Source organism: Colius striatus, chromosome 2 (assembly GCF_028858725.1).
Source record: "Colius striatus isolate bColStr4 chromosome 2, bColStr4.1.hap1, whole genome shotgun sequence".
In the NCBI taxonomy this organism is placed as follows: Eukaryota; Metazoa; Chordata; class Aves; order Coliiformes; family Coliidae; genus Colius; species Colius striatus.
Genome location: NC_084760.1, coordinates 47,058,886 through 47,078,535, shown reverse-complemented (window position 1 = coordinate 47,078,535; position 19,650 = coordinate 47,058,886). Strand labels below are relative to the sequence as shown.

Genomic DNA, 19,650 nt, shown 5'->3' with positions numbered 1-19,650 from the left:
TGATGTGTGATCTGTGAATCCCATCCCACAAGGTGGTCCCTGCAGTTACTGGTGAGACCTGTGTGTGTGTGAACAGGCTTGGGGTCAGGTCCTGGAGTCAGGTTGCAAGTGTAGGTGCCTCTGTCCCATTATGTCAGCTACTGAGGTGAGGGGCCTCCCAGTGCAGCCACTGGAGTGAGAAGTGGTGTTTTCAGTGCCAGCTCCTGGATCAACAGCCGCTGGGGTGGGAATGTTTGTGCCCTGAAAGTGAACTAGCTGGGGGGAGCAGCGTGAATGAGCTGAGTGATGGGTTGAGCATTGGCTGCTGGAAGAGTGCCATGGGCCCCAGGCCTCACGCTGACTGCCGAGCAGGGAGCCAGTGTGTATATCCCCCAAACTGGGTGTGCATGTGAATTCAGTAGCAAACGTCAAACCGGACCGGCTGGCGAGGGATGGACTTGGGCCTGGGTATCAGGTGGGTGATGATTCTGTGTTGGTACCTGTGTGCCTGAAGCACTTTCTCAAGGCTTTTTTTCTGCCCTGTGTCACAAGCATTGCTTACAAGCTTTAGATAATCTTCATCTTTCAGATGGCTCAAGGCCTGTGTGCCAGTGACTACCAGTTCCTTGTCCAGTACAGGGAGCCAGTACTTTATGCAGAAGCCCACGTTTCAGTGCCTCCACCAGTCTACCCTGGCGCGTGTCTCCCTCGGAGGGATGGTCTGGCAGGTCCTTCTTTGCAGCGGTTGCTGTGGGAAGGAATGCAAACACACCTTCAAGTGACACAGGGAAGTGGTAGCTCTTCTTGCCTGCAAGGTTTGTAACTATGATTCCCAGGGGCAGTAAGATGGGAAGCGTTCTGGCCCTTTTGGATCATCCTCTTACACTTTTTTTTGAACTAAAAGCCACAGGACTGCAGCAAAACGCAAAAGTGAAATAAGCAGGTAGGGCAGATGTTCCTGTGAAATGGAAAAATGGAAATGTTGATGCTTTTCTTTCCGTTTGGTGTAAAGTCATAAAAACCCAGAATTCCCCATTAAAACAGTGATGACCTGATTGGGGGAAGATACAGAGAATCATGATTCCGTCATTTAGGTGTGAAAACACCTTTAGGATCCTGAAATAGACCTATTCCCCCAGCACTGCCACAGCCACTGCTAACCCACGTCCCTCAGCCAGAGACAGCTACATGGCTTTGGGATCCCTCCAGGGATGTGTACTCCACTAAAGCCCCGGGCAGCTCTTGCTGGGGCTGGACAATCCCTTGAGGAATAAATTGTTGCCAATCTGCAATCTAAAGCTGCCCTGGTGCAATTTGTGGCCAGTTTCTCTTGTCTTGTCACTTGTAGCTCAGGAGCAAAGACGTTGCCAAGTACGAGGGGATGGGCACTGCTCTGGTCCCGCGTGGGAGAGGTGCCCATAGGCAAGCCTGGCTCGCCGTCCTCCGCGCTTTCGGCGGGGTAAACCTGTCCAGGAGCTCCCCCAGGTGTTTCTTTTCCCCAGAGCACCAGTGTTTCGGGCCGGCAGCTGCCAGCCGCCAGCGCCCGGTCGGTCCGCACCCTCCCGCCCTGCAGGGGGCGGGCTCTGGCAGCCGAGCCGCGGCCTGGCGTGGCGCGGCGGGCGGGGAGTCGTGACGTCACGGCCACGCCGTGTGGGCCGATGCGGCGGCGGGAGGCGGCCTACGGCGGCCGGCGGGGCCCTGGGCGGGCGAGGAGCGGCGGCGGCAGGGGCGGCTCCGGCGGCGGTACGGGGAGCGGGACTGGGACGGGGTGACTTACGCGTCCGCCATGGAGTACGTGACCGCCGAGCAGCTGGCTGGCTTTAGCAAGTACAAGGTAGTGGCGCGCCGGGCGGGACGCGGGGTTGGGGGTGTCAGGGGGACGTTCCCCGTCCGTGGGGACGCCTCGGGGCCTGGCGCCGTGCAGGGGACTGTGAGGGAACGGGACGTAGGCTCTTGGGGAGTGGCACTTGGAAGGGAGATACGTGGCGGGAGGGTTACAGTGGGGCTCGATGCCAGAGAGGAGATGATGTGGGGACGGGTGGCCCGGGACCTGCTGCCGGGGGAGCGTGGTAATGCCCCGGGACGCAGTGCCGCGGGAGGCGAGGTGATGCCCCGGGGCCTGGCGCCCTGGGGAAGGGGTATGCCCCGGAACCCGGTGCCGTGTATGCGTAGGGGGTGCCCCGGGGGCAGGAGGTGAAGCTGCAGTGGAGCCGTGTGATATGCAGGGGGGGATGATGGGGCTGCCGTAGGCCCTAGCCCCGTGGATGGGGAGCCACAAGGCCCTGTTCCGTGGGATGGGGGCGGCCGTGGTGACGGCCGGTGCCGTGCTTGGGAAGGGTGGTTGTAGGAGAGGTGTGTTCTCTCACCGTATCCTCCCTGCCCCTCCCGTGCAGTTCCCCGGGTGGGCCGTGCAATGCAGTGTAATAAAATGCTTTTTCCACTCCTCCCCACGGCAGCTGTTTCACGCAGGGCTGTGGGTGCAATGAGGACTGGTGCGGTGAAGGTGTGACCCTGTTAAATGTGAGCCTTCCTCCTTTTGTGAGGAGACGGGGACCCTCGTGTACCCCACGATGAGTCAAAGATTGTCTGCTGCAGACTAGGCCCCTACCTAGCGTGTTTCCAGCAAAAACCGGGATGTTGTCATGGATGGTGTGGGGTACAGCAGCGAGTGGACTCCCCCAGGCCGTTTGCCTCCCAGGGAATCACAACCTGCATGCCCTGAAGTGGGGTATGGGGTAGGGGCAGTAGAGTGTAGGGCAGTGGCAGTGTGATTGTGTGCTTACTGTGGTGCCCCAGGTGTGTTTCTGGGGTGGGGACACAATGCCTGTCCTAGTTACAGCTTGGCACAGTGCTATGGAGCATGGTGGGATCTAATTCAATGTGTGTGCCCCCTCCACGTTTGTCTGTGTCTGCGGGGAGATTGCTGTGTGCTACTTGCCCATTCCCCATCCCTTCCTGGGCTGGCAGTGATGTTGTTGAGAAGGGTGGCAGTGCCATGTCACCTCACGCAGCAAGGATGTGGCCTTAACAGCTTGTGGTGTGGCCACCCCTGCACAGTCAGAGCCAGGGAGACCTGTCAGGCATCATCAGCATCTCCTTGTGCGAGCGTGTCAGTCTGTGTGTTGTTTGAAGCACTGGGAAGTGTGGAAGGAAGCTGTCCCAAGGCTCTGCTGTGTCAGTTTGAATCCCAAGGGGCAGATTCTGGGCCAAACACGTGGCATCCTTAACACAGGGTGGCACTGGATCGTGTGTATATACGGAGGGGAGAATGTTTGCTGTATTTTCTCTTCTTGCATGCCAGCAGTGAAAGGTTTCATCTCACCTTCCCCTTTGCTTTGCTCTTGTTCTAGGATCTATCACATTGGGTTAAGTTGCAGTTGTCCTGCCAGGGTGCTACCTGGGGTATCATTTAAGCATGCAGGAGAGTTAGAACAAGTCTGCTATGTTGAGGGAGAGCAGCAGGTGACGTGCTGTCTTGTATAGCTGTAGGAGGCTGTCTTTGTGGGTCTGATCTCCTTGAGCAGTGTCGGGGCAGGAGTGGTCAGGACTGCCTCACACTGCCCTTCTACACACTCAGAGCTGCTGAGGTGAGACAAATAGACTTGGTAGAGGGAATTTGACCAATGTGATGGGCTGCAGGACGTTCCCTGTGGAAGACGGATTGTGTGGGGATTCCTCAGTAAACTTTGTGTTCAGAAAAGCAGTGAAAGAGAGGGGTTTTTGTGGATGTTGGGAGAAGTAAAATGCACTGGCCTTTGAGCTGGCCTCCCAAAGTGACTAATTTTGCTCCTGTGAAGATAGTGCTTTTGCCTAAAGAAAGAGACTATTGTGCATTCAGCCTGTTTCTAGTAGTGCCTGGAGGGATTTAGTTGGACTTGATGATCTTAAAGGTGTTTTCCAGCCTTCTTGGTTCTGTGGTGTGTGGTGTTGCCGCCTTCCCTCTCAGTACCTGTGAGGTGAGAATGTTTTTCCAGCCTCAACAGATGGTGCTGGCAGCTTGGGAGGGTCCAGGCAACTGCAGCAACCTTGTCGTTTGTGTCGCAGGCACCAAAATCCTGCTCCCAGCTCACAGTGTTTCTCCAGATGCCTCTGATGTAAATGCTGTTGCAGTTCAATCAAGGAACAGGAACCCTGAGTGCAGAGCAGGCTGGGGACAAGTGTCTCCTCTGTAAAGCACAGCATTGGCTGCTTCTATCACCACTACGCCCTGGTGTTGTGTTTTGGGTGGCACAGGGCTGAAGTGTGTAAGCAGCTTCCCTGATGCAGGTATCCCTCTCAGCCTGGCATGGCTGAAGCAACAGGCAGGGGCCAATAAAACTGTGCATGCCGCGAGGACAGGACTTCGGTCTTACTGGCAGAAAAGTCACTGTGCTGGAGACAGTGTGGTTTTAGTGAGTCAATAAGGACTTTGGTAAGAGTGAGCAGGTTCGCACTTGGCACCCAAAGAGCATCGTTGCTGCTCTTGGCTGGTGGGTATTAGAGAAGAGTGTGGGCAGCAGGTCAAGGGAAGTTCTCCACTCCCCTCTCCTGTGCCCTGGTGAGGCCTCATCTGGAGTCCTGTGTCCATTTCTGGGCTCCGCAGTTCCAGAGAGACAGGGAACTGCTGGAGAGAGGCCAGCACAGGGCTACCAAGATGCTGAGGGGACTGGAACATCTATGTGAGGAGGAAAGGCTCACCCTAAAGGGTGGATGCAGAGAGGATGGGGCCAGTGTTTGTTGTGTGGTGACCAGTGCCAGGACAAGGGGTAATGGGCGCAAGCTGGAACCCATCAGGTGTCAGTGACACAGCTGGAGAAACTTCTTTCGTGCTGAGATGAGGGAGCCCTGGCCCAGGCTGCCCAGGGAGGGTGTGGAGGCTCCTTCTCAGGAGGTTTCCAAACTCTCCTGAACGGGTTCCAGTGCCCCCTGATGGAGGGGAACCTGCTTCTGCAGGGGCTTGTGCTGGATGAGCTCTGCAGGGCCCTGCCAACCCCTGACATCTCATTGTTCTGTCTTGTTTGCTTGTGGAGTTGTATTCCTCTGCTATTTTAGCCTTGTGAAGGGGTCTGGGTCAGGCACAAATCTCTGATATTGGGTCACTTATTCCAGCTTTGCATTAGGCACTGAGGCTTGTCCAGCTCTTCCCCTTTCTTTGCCTCAAAGGTGTGACTCACTACTCTGTTGACGAAAAGCTGGTTGACCTTCTGGTTACAACTAAGTCTTCTTACACAGAAAACTGCAACTGCATAAACTGCTGTCCAAAATGGCCCGAGGAAGGAAGAAGCAGTGTGGGATGGGTGTTGATGGCAATGAAAAATAAGCAAAGGATAATCTGTCTGTTACTGAGCTGCTTTCTCTGCCTCCCCTCCAAAGCGGGCTTGTGTTTTTAACCTTGTTGGAATAGATCAGTGTATGGCAGCAGCACAACAGGTCTCCCGAGAAGGTGTCTCACTTTGTGTAACTGGAAGATGTACTTGCAGCCACTGTAGCTGGATGAGTGATTGCTTTTGAATGAGAGCAGCCAAAAAGGTGAAGTGTGGTCAGAAGCCAACCCTCTGCAGGAAGACTCCTCCTGTGGCCTTTGGCTCTGCTGCAGCCTTTAAGCTGTGCCTAGCAGAAGCTCTCCAGCCTGCACTTGATAGATTTGGAGCAAGCAAATTCGGGGAGGCAGGAGGGGAGTGTGGAGGAGACAACATGTGTCCAAGGGAAGGAACATGTCGTCAGAGAGGAGCTAGTGTCCCTGACGTTGCTACAGCAGGAGCAGAAGAGCTTTGTCCACAACTTTCTCTGGTTTACTGCTCCCCATGCTGCCAGGAGCCCCTATGAGAAGCTTCGTATCAGAAGTCCAGATGGCTTCAACTTTGTAGTGTGCACATCTCTCCTGGCTGGGGGAGAGGTAGGTGTGTGCTCCTTCTGTTACAGCCTGGCTCCATGCCATGAGTGGTAGAGGTGGAGAGGGAATCATCCTTTAGCTGCTCTTGAAGGCCCACTGAAGAGCCCATCTGCCTGTGCAGCAAGAAGTGTAGTGCATTTGGAGAGTCTTTAATTTTAGGTCAGACACTCCTTCAGGAGGAGATGGTGTCATTTGGGTGTAGCGTGTGTACCTTTGGAGACAGTTTAAGTTAAGCTCACCTAAAATGGAAAGGAAGGGTTTCTCTGCTGGCAGAAATACCTCCTTTGTTGCCAACGCATTACAGAGCTGCCTGGCAGCAGCGTGCTGAGGGTTCCCCCAAGGAGATGCTCTGTGTGGTGGTCAGAGAGCCTGACAAAATCCTCTGTCTGTTCCAGTGCTTCCCCCAGCTTCTCAGGCTGCTTCAGACAGAGTAGAGGTCCTGCTATCAAAAATAAAGCTCTTGTTTTGAGGCTGTAGAGCAGGATGCATGTGTCAGCCTTCTGAAGAAATCTGCTGTTGTGGCACGTCGAGTGTCCTCTGCCAACATGAGAGGCTCTGTTGCTGTTGAGTATTATTGAACTTTCTCGGTGAAATAAGATGCAGCCAGGCACTGGTGGTTTGGAGTGTGGACTTCGCAGCTGGATGCCTGAGGTCATGACCTACTGCTTAAAAAACCTGTCTAGGAATCCCTGGCATGGGAGAGATGTGAGAGGGAAGATGATGACACGGGTCACATTTGGGTCCAAGGGTGGTACAGGTTGGTGTCTCACCCCAGAAGCTCTGTGATTAAGTATGAGTTCAGTAAGAGGAATGTGAATTGGGACTTGGGAAATGCCTCTGGTAGCAAAAGTGCTGCACCCTAAAATCCTTCCACTTTTGTCCCCTTGCTTCTTAGCAGCAGCTGGTGATGGCAGCCCATGGGTAAGGCACAGCCAACAGAGCACAAGGCTGGCCAAGTGGCCACCCGCTTGCTGGTGGTTACCTGTGAGGTCAGATGAATGAAGTCCTCCTGATGTCTGCTGCCACATGCTAGCAGGGCTGAGACCCGGGAGCAGCCAGCAGTGCACAAACCCTAAGAATCATAGAAGCATTTTGTTTGGAAAAGACCTTTAAGCTCCTCCCTCCACACTGCCAAGCCCACCACTGACCCATGTCCCTCAGCACCTCAGCTACATGGCTTTGCAATAGCTCCAGGGATGGGGACTCCACCAGCTCCCTGGGCAGCCTGGGACAGGGGCTGACAACCCTCTCAGGGAAAAGTTCTTCCTCAGCTCCAATCTAAACTTTCTTTGGTGCATCTTGAGGCTGTTTTCTCTTGTCCTGTTACTCATTACTGGAGAGAAGAGACTGATACCCACCTCACCACAACCTCCTTTCAAGTAGTTGCAGAGAGTGATGATGTCTGCCCTCAGGCTCCTCTTGTCCAGGCTGAACACCTCCAGGGCCCTCAGCACCTCCCTAGCACACTTGTGCTCCAGCTTTTTCCCCTCAGTGTCCCTCTGGCAGTGAGGGGCCCAACACTGAACACGGCACTCGAGCTGCGGCCTTAGCAGCACTGTAAAAGTATCCTGAGTCACAGCTCATCCCGGCTTTTTTCTGCAGTGACCTGCATTTAGCTGTGGGTTTGACTGGTGCTCTGCTGTGAGCTGGTTCCACTCCCAGTGGCCAGGGCAGGTCCCAGCATTGCTCGGCTACCGAGGTGTTCAGCCCAGAGCAGCCACTGCAGGATGGCTGCAGGGTGAGAACTTACATCTTGTGCTTTTCTAAAGGAAGGCCCTTCTCCACCTGCATGTTCCTGAGGGAGGAGAAGGCATCTTGTGCTGAGGTGCATCTTGTGCATCTTGTGTGGTTGAGGGCATGCAAGCCCTAATGTGGGTTTGTAGCAGGTTTTGCCTCAAGAAGTTCTGGTCTGTTATGGCAGTAAGACAGGTACCTGGACTTTGTGAGGTGGCATCTAAAATGCTGTTCTGAGAGGTAATGTTCTAAGGAGAAGATAGAATAGATAATCTTATATCCCTTTAGGCACTAACAACCCCGAGTGGTGTAACATCAAAAAGGCCTCTGATCCATGTGCGACGTGCTGGGCAGACCCCATTTCAGTCGGTCAAGCTAGTACAGGGAAACAATGCTCTTCATATCCAGTGTCAAAGGAAGGAATATTGACATGAGGGCTTCTTGCTGCACTTGTAGATAAAGGCAAGGACACACAAGTGTCCCAGTCACTGACACTGAGTGCGAGCTGCCTGAGTTTATCCGGTGGCTGAAGGGTCCTGGACACATTCAGACTGGCTGCAGTGTGGGTCACTGACTCTTCCATGTACAGCATTCCCCTGGTGAGAGTTAATGCAGAGTTTGCAGCAGCATATGGAGCATGATCCTGCAGTGTCAGGTGAGCCAGATGAGCCCTGGACTTGGGAGACATGGTGCACTAAATGCACTGAAAGGTGAGAGATGGAGCAGAAAGGGTTTATTTTTATTGTGGAAAGTACTCTCCTCCTGGATGCTCTTCTCCCTTTTCTGCACTCTTCTTCCAGGTGGGAACCTCTTATCTCCTGGGCTGTCACCAACCCAAGGCAGCACCAGCAGGAGACCTGCTGGGCACTGCAGATCTAGGAGTCATGTATGTATCATGCTTGATTGAACTGTTTCTATAGGTCCCTTAAGCCAGTCCCACATGGTGTCTTCTTTGCTCTGAAGAAGAGGGTGCTGTTGCCTTCAACCAGCCTCATGAAATCCTCTTGCCATGGAGAGCAGGGCTACAGATGCTGTGCTGCAGGAAGCAGATGACTGGAAGCTGTGCCTTGTAGGCTTTTTATAGGTTGCTCTGGAAATGTGAGCCCTAAAGACATCTCTGGAGGATTTTCTTTGCTGAGCAAACACCAGTGTGTGCCAGTAGCAGTTCAGACCAGTGGAGCAACACCAAAACTGGTGAGAGCAGCAGTAGGAAAAGCTTTTTGATACTCTTGATGTGAGTGTGAAGCTTGAGGCCAAGGTGTTGAAAAGTCTTCCTTGTCCCCAGGCAAACAGCCTTCTGCCTTCTGCAGGCTTTGAAGCAGGAATGGTTCAAAGAAGGGGGGAAAACTTTGAGCCCTGTTCTTGAATCACTTGTTGCCTTCCCCAAGGGCTCTTTTAATTGCTCTGAGAGAGTGTGTGTGTGTATCTGCCTTGAAACAGTGCACAGCTTCCCAGTGCTGCTAGACTGCCCTGTGTTGCAGGTGATGCTGTAAGGAAGACAAGAAGTCCTCCTGGACCCTATGGCTTCTAAGATGAGTTGATTTAAAAGTTAAGAGGTGTTTTTCTTCACTTTTCTTGTTCTGCAGTTAAATTCAGGCTTTTGAACCTCTGCCCAGCTTAATATGTCGTTGCCCTTGCAGCTCTTGTGGTCTGAGAACTGCCCAGCTGCTGTGGTTGGAGGAGACAGTAGCAGTGTTTACAGTTTAAATGGAAATGACCTGGCTCACGAGCCTTGGCTAAGCTTTTACTCTGTGCTAAGCAGTAATATGAGGGCAAAAGGATTTATCTTGCTTTCTAGAGACGTTTCTGACGTGTGGGGTAAGGTTTTGATGAGTGATGAGCTAATTCCACTCCTGGGACCTGGTCTGTGTGTGTTTACAGCTCTTCATCTTGAACAACCCTGAAATTGCTGCCAGCAGCTCCAGTTACTGTTTGCTGCTGCTGCAGGTTTGATTTTGCTGCATGGGCAACCAAAGATACCACCCCATTTCCAAGTATTTAGAAGCTGGATGCCAAGGGAATGGGGCAACACTTTTTTCTGATGTGTCTGATAATAGGACAAGGGGTAATGGACATAAGCTTGAGCACAAAACGTTCCACTTAAACATAAGGAAAAACTGCTTTCCTGTAAGGGTGAGGGAGCCCTGGCCTAGGCTGCCCAGCCTGTGGAGGCTTCTTCTGGGGAGGTTTCCAAACCCACCTGGATACTTTCCTGTGCCGCTTGATTGAGAAGAACCTGCCTTAGCAGTGGCTTGGGCTGGATGAGCTCTGCAGGGCCCTGCCAACCCCCACCATTCTGTGATTCTGTTGCAAAATGTGCAAAGCAGTAACTTCAAAATAGGGAAGGCTGGTTGTCAGCCCATTTGCGTGTCTTTTAATTGCTCTGAAAGTCTGCCACAGTGTTTATTGGTGCATGTTGAAGCTTGGCTATAATGCACTACACAAAAGTCACTCTCTGCTAATTAGCAGCGAGCATTTGACTGTTGGGACTATCTGGAAGAGAATCCGGAGTGCACTGTGGAACTGCAAGTCTCACTTCCCATAGCTGGCTCAGAAATTGGCTGCATTCTTAGGGCCTGTGTAATTGACCTGAATCTCTGGGTGACAAGTCTTTCACAAGGCAGGAGGATATCAGGGGTTTGAAGTACTGCAGCTTGTTTCTGTTAATTGTTAATTTCCTCTTTGCAAAGAGGAGGGATGAGGGACAGAGGGAGACAGTGTTATGTGCTATAGGGGGTTGTGTACTTTTGAAAAAACAATGTTTTATCTGTGCCTTTCATACAAGTTCTCTTGAAACTTGAAGATGGTCTTCCCTCTCCTTTCCTCGCAGTGGCTTGTTCCATTTGTAATTGTCTACCGATGTGTGTGAGCTTGTGTTTTCCTTTGATAGGTGCTTTTAGAAGTTCAAATTTTTTTTAGGAATTGTAACAAATTCTCTTTTCTGACGCTTTGTGTGTTCTGGTTGGTGGGGTGACAGCAAACCCAGTTCTTTACCAGGTTCGGCCTAGTTCTGTCGTGGCCCTGTTGTCATCTGGAGAGGAGATTTGGGCTGTGATCTTGTGAGCGACTGCACTTTTCATCTAGCTCTTGAGGGACCAATTCACCTCGCTGACCCAGCAAGAAGTGGAGTTCGGGGGAGTCTACTGGGTCTGCATGGCCTGGGGAAGGCTGTTGAAACGTGCTTGGGGATGGAGAGCGGCTGCTGCCTTCTCCCCTGCCTCCTTCTTGGGTTATGTTGCCATGCTCACCCTGGTCCTTTCTGTTTTCCCTGGGCACCAGGAGCTGGCTTACAATACTCGTCTGATCTCCCTCTCATGTACTTCAGCTCTTGTCCAAAACACCTCTGGCAGCAGTAGAAGAGTCTTTAGGCTATTGCAGCATTACTGTAACTGGTTCTTTGTTTGTGCATTTTTGCTCCTGCCTTTCCTTCCTTACTTTGATTTTCCTCTCCAGAATAGCTGCTCTGATCCCTTGATTCTCACTCCAGAGGCTTGCCACTGGCTGATCCTCCTCTAACTGCATCCCTGCCTTGGACCTCAGCACGTCCATCTTTCCCATTCCTGTACTCACTATCTGTGCCTCCTTTCTGCAGCTGATCAACTCGAACTGCAGCGGAAGTGACCCATGTTCGTGGATATTTCACGCTCTCCAATGGAGAGCTTCTGGATGCTCTGGGAATTGGCAGGCTGTTGCTAAAGCCTGGCTTTAGCAAACAGCCTGCCATCAGTGTCAAGTGTTGCTCCATCTCAACGTGTTCATGGGGAAATGATTTCCCCCCACCATCATGGCAACGGGATGGTCTTGGGACTTGGTAGTAGGGTGATGGGGTTGTCTGCCTGCTCTGTCCCACTGTGGGGTGACCTCAGTGATGCAACCCTCTGTACAAGCTGACTGTAGCTCATGTGGCCAAGAATTGTGTTGAATGTGAGTTCGCCATGGTGTGGATTTCTGTAAGGTGAGCTGCCTTTGTGAGCTGCTGTGCTGAAGAATGAATCTTCACTATGAGGGTAGTTTCTTCTCTGTGAGGGTGGTGGGGGCCTGGCACAGGTTGCCCAGAGAGGCCCCCAGCCCTGTCAGTGTTCAAGGGCAGGTTGGATGGGGCTTGGAGCAGCCTGATCTGGTGGAAGGTATCCCTGTTCAGGGCAGAGAGGCTGGAACTGGATGAACTTTAAGGTCCCTTCCAACCCAAACCATTCTGGTACTGGATGAGTGTGGTCCATGGAGGGGTAAGGTCTGGGTTAGCGAGGGTAGAGATGTGTTGCGTGTCAGCTCTGCTTGGGCCACTCACTGACGCTTTGCATCCTGGTGTGCTTGTTTTATGTCTCTTCAGTATCTCTGCTCTGAGCTTTATAGGTCACAGAATCACTGACGGTAGCAAAGAGATTTCTGATCATTGAATGCAACAGTTCCCCCAGCACTGCCATGGCCACCACTAACCCACGTCCCTCAGCACCTCAGCTACACAGCTTTGCAATAGCTCCAGGGATGGGGACTCCACCACCTCCCTAGGCAGCCTGTGCCTAACAACCCTCTCAGTTAAGAGATTTTTCCTAATAACCAACCTGATAGACGTCTAAAACCTACGTGGTGAAGAACAAGCAGGAGAAAGGAAGTGATACTGGCACTGATTTTGTGCTACTTGGGCCATCCTCCCTGCCACAAGAGAGGCAGTTGGGGCATGCCTCCTGCTGTTTTTTGCTCGTGGTGGGAGCCAAACCTGTCAGCTTGTGTGGTGGTTCTGGGTTTACCACTGCCAATGTGGTCCATTCTTATGCCAGCTGAGAAATGACCTTAGAAAAGATAAATAGGACTTGAGTTAATAAGTACCATTAAAGCATGGTGTGACTTCTGCACCAGCAAAGTGTGGGCATAGTGCAAATGAGAGTTGTTTGTGCTGGCATGACACTGCTCAATTGCCTTTCCCGTGTTGGTTGTGTTTGCTGCCCACTCAAGCCTGACCAGAGAAGGTTCTTAGAATTGTGGCCTCTTTGTATGGAAGGAGGATTTTAGGAAACAGCCTTGTGGACTTGCTGGAGCTCCTCTGTCAAGGCTTTTTCTGCCCTGCTCCTGCCCCCAGGCCTGTAGCTGGCATTGCATACTGCTACCGTCCTTGACAGAGCACCTATGAGCAAAATGGGAGACAATTGTGAGGCAACAGCGTGCCCAGGTGGACAAGAAGGCCAGTGGCACCCTGGCTTGTATCAGCAGTGGTGTGGCAGCAGGCCCAGGGCAGTGGCCGTCCCCTGTGCTGGGCCCTGGTGAGGCCGCAGCTCGAGTGCTGTGTTCAGTGTTGGGCCCCTCACTGCCAGAGGGACACTGAGGGGCCGCAGCGTGTCCAGAGCCGGGCAGCGGAGCTGGGGAAGGGGCTGGAGCACAAGTGTGCTGGGGAGGGGCTGAGGGCCCTGGGGGTGTTCAGCCTGGACAAGAGGAGCCTGAGGGAAGACATGAGCACTCTCTGCAACTACTTTAAACAGCCTCAAGTTGCTTCAGGGGAGGTTTAGAGGGGAGCTGAGGAAGAACTTTTTCCCTGAGAGGGCTGTTAGCCCCTGTCCCAGGCTGCCCAGGGAGCTGGTGGAGTCCCCATCCCTGGAGCTATTGCAAAGCCGTGTAGCTGAGGTGCTGAGGGACATGGGTCAGTGGTGGGCTTGGCACTGTTAGGGGAGAGGGCTTGGACTCGAGGATCTTCAAGATCTTTTTCAACTGAAATGATTCCATGAAGGTGAGAGACCAGAGTACTGAGCTGCAAGTAAAGTATCTCCACAGCTTGCTCTGCTTCTGGCTCTGACCATGCAGAGGAAGTGATGACTCTGCCCATGTTGCCTGTCCTTGCCTCTCTCTCCTCATTTTCCTGCTGCCATGCTGTCTCCTACAGAGCAGGGAGCTCACGCGCTGTGCAGGTCAGGAACCCCTTCTTGCTAGCACAGAAAGGAAAAGAGGTGAGATGTCCATAGGAAGCAAACCAAATGATGAAAAGCAGCTGTGGGGAGGCTGGGTGTGACAGGTGGGTTTGAGTTTTGTCACTGAAGATGCCTACTAGTTCATTGGTGTTCTGATAGGCAGCTGTCTCGGGCAGGCAGCCTTGTCCTGGCTGCCTAGAAGTGATGTCCCTTAGAGTGATAGGCAGCCTGGCACCAGAGCCAGCCTCAGCTCAATCCTTTGGTCTGATGGTGTCTTCTGAGTTGGCAGAGCACCTGCTTGCCTTGCTCAGCAGACAAGAAAATGTGCCTCCAGGACAGCTAGTTGAAGCTGGGGTGGTTGTCTCAGCAAACCTCGGTTAAACAGCTGCCCTCTCCTCTGAGAAATGGGTCCTTCCGGGTCTGAGTTCTGCAGACAAGATGGGAACATGTGTGACCATGGGGAAAAACTGCTTATTGACTATTATCCCCAGTCCTCAAATGTGGGGGCAGAGGGGAAAGCTTCCTGGGACATGGGCCCTGAGGTGCCTTACCAAAAGGAACACACAGACTCCAGAGCACTTCCCTTGCCTTGTTCCAGGCCTTGTGTCTGTTTTCTTGATCTGGGCTGTTTTGGGGATAATGAGATTTAATCAGTGTCCAGCTCTCCTCCTCCTCTAACCAGTGGTTCAAATCCTATTATCTCGTCAGGCATCTGGAATTCTGTCCCCTGAAATTGCATTGAAGTGGGATGGAAATTCCTCGTGGCTTTCACATCGCCTGCATGCAGCGTTGAGTCTGGGGTTGTGCTACTGCTTCCCTGCAGCCTTGCCCATGTCGGTATTTAAGTGTTGGGGCTAACCCCTGTGAGATGGACTGATCTGTCACAGGGAGGGCAGGGAAGAGCTGGTGGAGTACAGAAATGCTTGCCGGGGATGGGATTCTCCCAGTTAAGAGCAAATGCTGTCAGCTCTTAATCTGTGTGCTAAGAGCCCAGCAAGACCTTGTGTCCCTTCCTTGTGCTGGAATGTCTCATGTGGGGTGTTGCTTTGCCCTTTCCCACCTCTTTCTTCTTGACTTTTGAAATGGACACACTGTTTCCAGAGGAAATGAGATTTCCAGCTGAGGAGAGGAGCACAGAGGGAGGAACAACATTTAGGTGCAGGGATGGTGGCCAGTTCAAGGAGGTGAGGTGTGTTGAGACCTGGAGTTGCTCTTGGCTGCTGGATTTCCTTTTATCAATCAAACTTTCCTTATTATCAAATCTCAGAATGGTTTGAGTGGGAAGGGACCTTAAAGCTCATCTAGTCCAACCCCCTGAGACTCCCAGAGCCAGGTGCCAGACCTGGGGAAGGGGCTGGAGCACAAATCTGCTGGGGAGGGGCTGAGGGTCCTGGGGATGTTCAGCTTGGACAAGAGGAGCCTGAGGGGAGGAGGGCTTGCTCTTGGCAGCTCCCTGACAGGAGGTTGTGGCTAGAGGACGTTGGTCTCTGCTCCTGAGCTACAAGTGACGGGACAAGAGGAAAGGGTCTCAGATTTTTCCAGGGGAGGTTTAGATTGGAGCTGAAGAAGAACTTTTCCCTTGAGAGGGTTGTCAGCCCCTGTCCCAGGCTGCCCAGGGAGGTGGTGGAGTCCCCATCCCTGGAGCTATTGCAAAGCTGTGTAGCCGAGGTGCTGAGGGACATGGGTTAGTGGTGGGCTTGGCAGGGTGAGGGGAGGGGCTGGACTCGAGGATCTTCGAGATCTTTTCCAACTGAAATGATTCTGTGATATATCTATGACTCTGTCCCTGACCCAAATGTTTTTGCAGTGCCAAGGTTCCAGTAGCAGGTGTCCTCATGGAAGGCTCAGTGCTCAGGAAATCTGGCTTTTTGCAGGTTTTTGTGGAGCCCTAACCTTTGTTTTTTGTTTCTCCCTTCTTGTTCCCAGTACAGTGCCGTGGACAGCAACCCCCTATCTGTGTACGTCATGCATCCCTTCTGGAACACCATAGTGAAGGTGAGACTTTGTCCTGCTCTGAGTTGGACAGCAAAATTCCAGTCACCACAAAGTCTCCTGTGTAAAATTGTCAGCTGAAAAGCTCTGCTTCATTTGTGGTGCAACTAATGACAACAGGCACTGCCTTCTGGCCTGCTCCCTGTCCAGGGCTCACTGTGTCGCAGTCTAAAGCTTCCTGCTGCCCAATGACATGCCAGATGTGACTACGCAGCATTCTCTAACACACAGACGATTGTAACCAGATCCCTGCCGTGGCTGGGAGCAACACGTGCTCCTTATTACATGTTTTAATGAGTTCATATGTTCTTTTGCTGCTTTCCCATAGATCTTCCCTACCTGGCTGGCCCCAAATTTGATAACGTTTTCTGGCTTCCTGCTGCTTGTCTTCAACTTCTTCCTCATGGCATACTTCGACCCTGACTTTTATGCTTCTGGTAAGGCTGCATGTTCCTATTTGGATGCGAAGCATCAGAGTGGTGAAATCTGCCACTTCCTCTGCCTTGACTTCTGGTGCTCGTTGATAAAGACTCTCACCGTGAGCCATCCCAGGAGCAAGTGACTTTGCCAGAGGAGGGACAGAGATGAGGGACTGAACTCACTGGGCTTCACAATGAGGACTTGCCTTAATATATCACCTTCCCTCGGGCTCTTGGGAGGACTTGAGCCTGGTTGGCAGCGTGTGGAAGGAGACAGCCAAAATGTAGGGTAGGAATTTGCTCTGTGTACAGAGCAGCCATGAACACAGTGTCTGGAGCACAAGATAGAGATAGGGAACTGCTGGAGAGAAGCCAGTGCAAGGCTACCAAGATGCTGAGGAGACTGGAACATCTGTGTGAGGAGGAAAGGCTGTAGGACCTGGGGCTGTTCAGCCTGGAGAAGAGAAGGCTGAGAGGAGCCCTTATCCTAGAATGATAGGGATTAGAAGGGACCTCTAATCAATGCTGAGAAATCCCTAAAGGGTGGATGTGGAGAGGCTGAGGCCAGTGTTTGTTGTGTGGTGGCCAGTGCTAGGACACAAGCTGGAACCCAGAAAGTGCCAGTGGCACAGGAGGAGAAAGTTGTTCGGTGTGAGATGAGGGAACCCTGGCCCAGGCTGCCCAGGAAGGGTGTGGAGGCTCCTTGGGAGGTTTCCAAACCCACCCGGACACATTCTTTTGTCCCCTGATGGAGGGGAACCTGCTTGAGCAGGGGCTTGGGCTGGATGAGCTCTGCAGGGCTCTTCCAACCCCCACCGTTCTGTGATTCTCTGAAGTCAGCAGGTAGAGCCCTCTTTGCGTCTCAGCTAATTGCCCTCTTGCAAAACCATGCCAGCTCCACGTTCAGACTAACAAAGGTAAAATCCTCTGTCTCGGTTTCACCATTCTGCATTATGACAAAGATATGCACAGCTTTAAACACCTTAACAGTACCTGTGTTCATCTGGTCATGAATCCAAAGGTTCAGCGTGTTTCCTTCCTCTTGGGAGTGTCCCAGGGTAAAGTTGATTATGGCATGATAACTCTCAGTCACTTATCAATACCCTCCTCTCTGCATTTTTCTCTCCCTTTGCCCCCGCCAGGTTTGGTTTAGGTGACTCAGAAGAGTTCATGTGGTTCTTCTAAAACTGAGCCGACCACGAAAACATAGTTAAGTGGGAAAAATACTTCTTCTTGGGATTGTTTTTACTGGCAGGTAGACAAGTACTGTTCTCAACATACCAGGCTTTCAAAAGCTTGGGTGGCTTTTAGGATAAAACTGGGACCATGTTTTGGTCCATGCACCACAGGAACAAACGCTGGGAGTAGCTCAAGGAAGCTCAATGTGAGAATCCCCAGGACGTGAGACATCCGGAAACTTGGGCCCTGCCAAAAGGATGGTGAAACTTATGCTCTGGGACCTTTTTACATAAGTGTTTGTGCGTGTCCTGCTTGGAAAGATAACTTTTCATTTTGCTGGTGAGGCCTCCAGAAACTTGTAGACCTGATACTTTTTGCTGGAAAGGCACCATGACGCTGCTCTAAGGAAACAAGAGGTGGCATTTCATAGAATCATGGAATCTAGAGCGGTTTGGGTGGGAAGGGATCTTAAAGCCCATCTAGTTCCAACCCCTTGCCATGGACAGGGGACACTTTCCAGTAGACCAAGTTGCCTCAAGCATCATCCATCTTGGTCTTTCACAGAATGATTGTTTCCTCTAAGAGAACTCCTGCTGCCAAGAAGTCCTGCCTCTTCCTGCTTTTTTCACATACACCTTTGGGCTCCTTGGGTTGCAGACAACTGAGCTGGTTATCTGCCAAGACAGTGTTGGAGGAGGTGGAGAAGTTAGTAGGAAAGAACTCTGTTTCAGTTGGCACAGTGAAGACTGAAGCCTGGGTGGGGAATCCTGACAGGTTTCTGCAGAGGCAGTGTGTCACCACATCTCAAAGAGATTTTGCTTGATGCTCTATGAGTAAGTGACTGAGGAGACTCTGATCAGCTCACACTTCATGGCACGCATTTGGGCAACAGTTGCTAGCTGCTATCACCAGTTCTTAGATCCCATGACTGGGCAGCTGGGGACAAGGACAAGTATGTCCTCGAAAGCAAAGTCCTTGATGACTTGGTTTCACATGCTGTTGTGGAAGAGCTCTGACATCAGGACAGACTGAGAGAGTTGGGGATGTTCAGCCTGGAGAATGCTCCAGGGAGACCTTCCAGCAGCCTCCAGTCCTTAAAGGGACCAACAAGAAAGGCTAAGAGGGACATTGTGCAATGGCCTGGGAGGACAGTACAAGGGGAAATGGCTGCAAACTGACAGAGGGGAGACTGAGATGAGCTCTTGGAAAGAAGTTCTTCCAAGCTGTAAGGGTTGTGAGGCCCTGGCACGGGTTTCCCAGAGAGGCTGTGGCTGCCCCATCCCTGTCAGTGTTCAAGGGTAGGTTGGATGGGGCTTGGAGCAGCCTGGTCTGGTGGAAGTTGTCCCTGCACATGGTGGTTTGGAAAGAGATGAGCTTTAAGGTCCCTTCCAACCCAAGCCATTCTGGGATTGAATAATCATGTCCTGGAAAGCCAAGGTCTCAGTTTCACCATTTGAGTTGTCTTGCTGAGCAGCTGGTCCCTGTTGCTGTGCCTCAGTGCCAAAATAAACCCATCAAGGGTACATAGTGAGTTGTCCTCACTTGGGTCTTTTTGATCTCTGCAGCTCCTGATCACCAGCATGTTCCAAACGGAGTGTGGGTCATTGTGGGTCTCCTCAACTTCGTTGCCTATACATTAGGTAAGATGTTACCTAGTTGACTGTTGGGATTTGTCTGTCATCTGTTCATCCTGCAGCTGCATGTCCTCTTAGTTCTGAGCCTGCTGAGAAATGTTGGATTCTGGGCTTCTACCGTGCCCTAAGCCAAGTGCTGCCTGCTCTGTCAGAGCAGTTTCTGAGAGTCGCTTTGCAAAGGCGATGGAAGAAAGTTGTCCCAGAGCAGCTGATGTGAAAGGAGGATGCTGGAACTGACTTGGGAGGCAACTAGTAATACTGTCTTTGGTCTGCTTTAAATAAATGTCATCTTGTTAGACTACTGTGTATGTCAATCTCCAAGAGAGGAGAGGGGCGGGCAGCACACCCCCTGTGAGAAGATAGAGGTAAAAAGCTGCTGTTGTCTGGCTGCATGCACTTTGCCAGCTGCAGACTGGTCCCTTTCTTTGTGTGAGGGTGTCCAGCAGAACTCCCTATTTGTCCTGCTTCTCTTCTCAGATGGTGTTGATGGGAAGCAGGCTCGCCGGACCAACTCCAGCACACCCCTGGGAGAGCTCTTTGATCACGGCCTGGACAGCTGGGCCTGCGTGTACTTTGTCGTGACAGTCTACTCCACCTTTGGACGGGGCTCCACGGGTGTCAGTGTCTTTGTTCTCTACCTCCTCTTATGGGTGGTCTTGTTTTCATTCATCCTCTCCCACTGGGAAAAGTACAACACAGGGATCCTCTTCCTGCCCTGGGGATATGATATCAGCCAGGTGGTAAGTACATGGCCAGACCACTGCTCACCTTCAGCAGAAGCTCAATAAACTCCTGGTGTGCCTGGGGTGTGATAGTGCACACAGAGGGCTGAGAGGGATGCACACAGCTCTGCTGCCCCTCCAGAGCTTTGGAAATCAGGCACTACAGCTCTCTGGAGGTGGGTGTCCTCAGCCTGGCTCTGGCTGTCATGGAGGAGGAGAACT

General features: G+C 52.2%; 1 protein-coding gene across 2 annotated transcripts in view; it reads left to right on the top strand.

Annotated features, from left to right (window-relative positions):
• Nucleotides 1-1,669: 1,669 nt before the first annotated feature.
• Nucleotides 1,670-19,650, top strand: part of SELENOI (selenoprotein I) — a 32,631-nt gene continuing 14,650 nt past the window's right edge. For both annotated transcript variants that reach the window (XM_061990246.1, XM_061990248.1), the window contains exons 1-5: nt 1,670-1,813; nt 15,409-15,477; nt 15,803-15,911; nt 18,638-18,712; nt 19,184-19,446. In XM_061990246.1, coding sequence (XP_061846230.1) covers nt 1,766-1,813; nt 15,409-15,477; nt 15,803-15,911; nt 18,638-18,712; nt 19,184-19,446 — 564 coding nt within the window. In that variant the 5' untranslated portion in view covers nt 1,670-1,765. The remainder of the gene's footprint in view (nt 1,814-15,408; nt 15,478-15,802; nt 15,912-18,637; nt 18,713-19,183; nt 19,447-19,650) is intronic.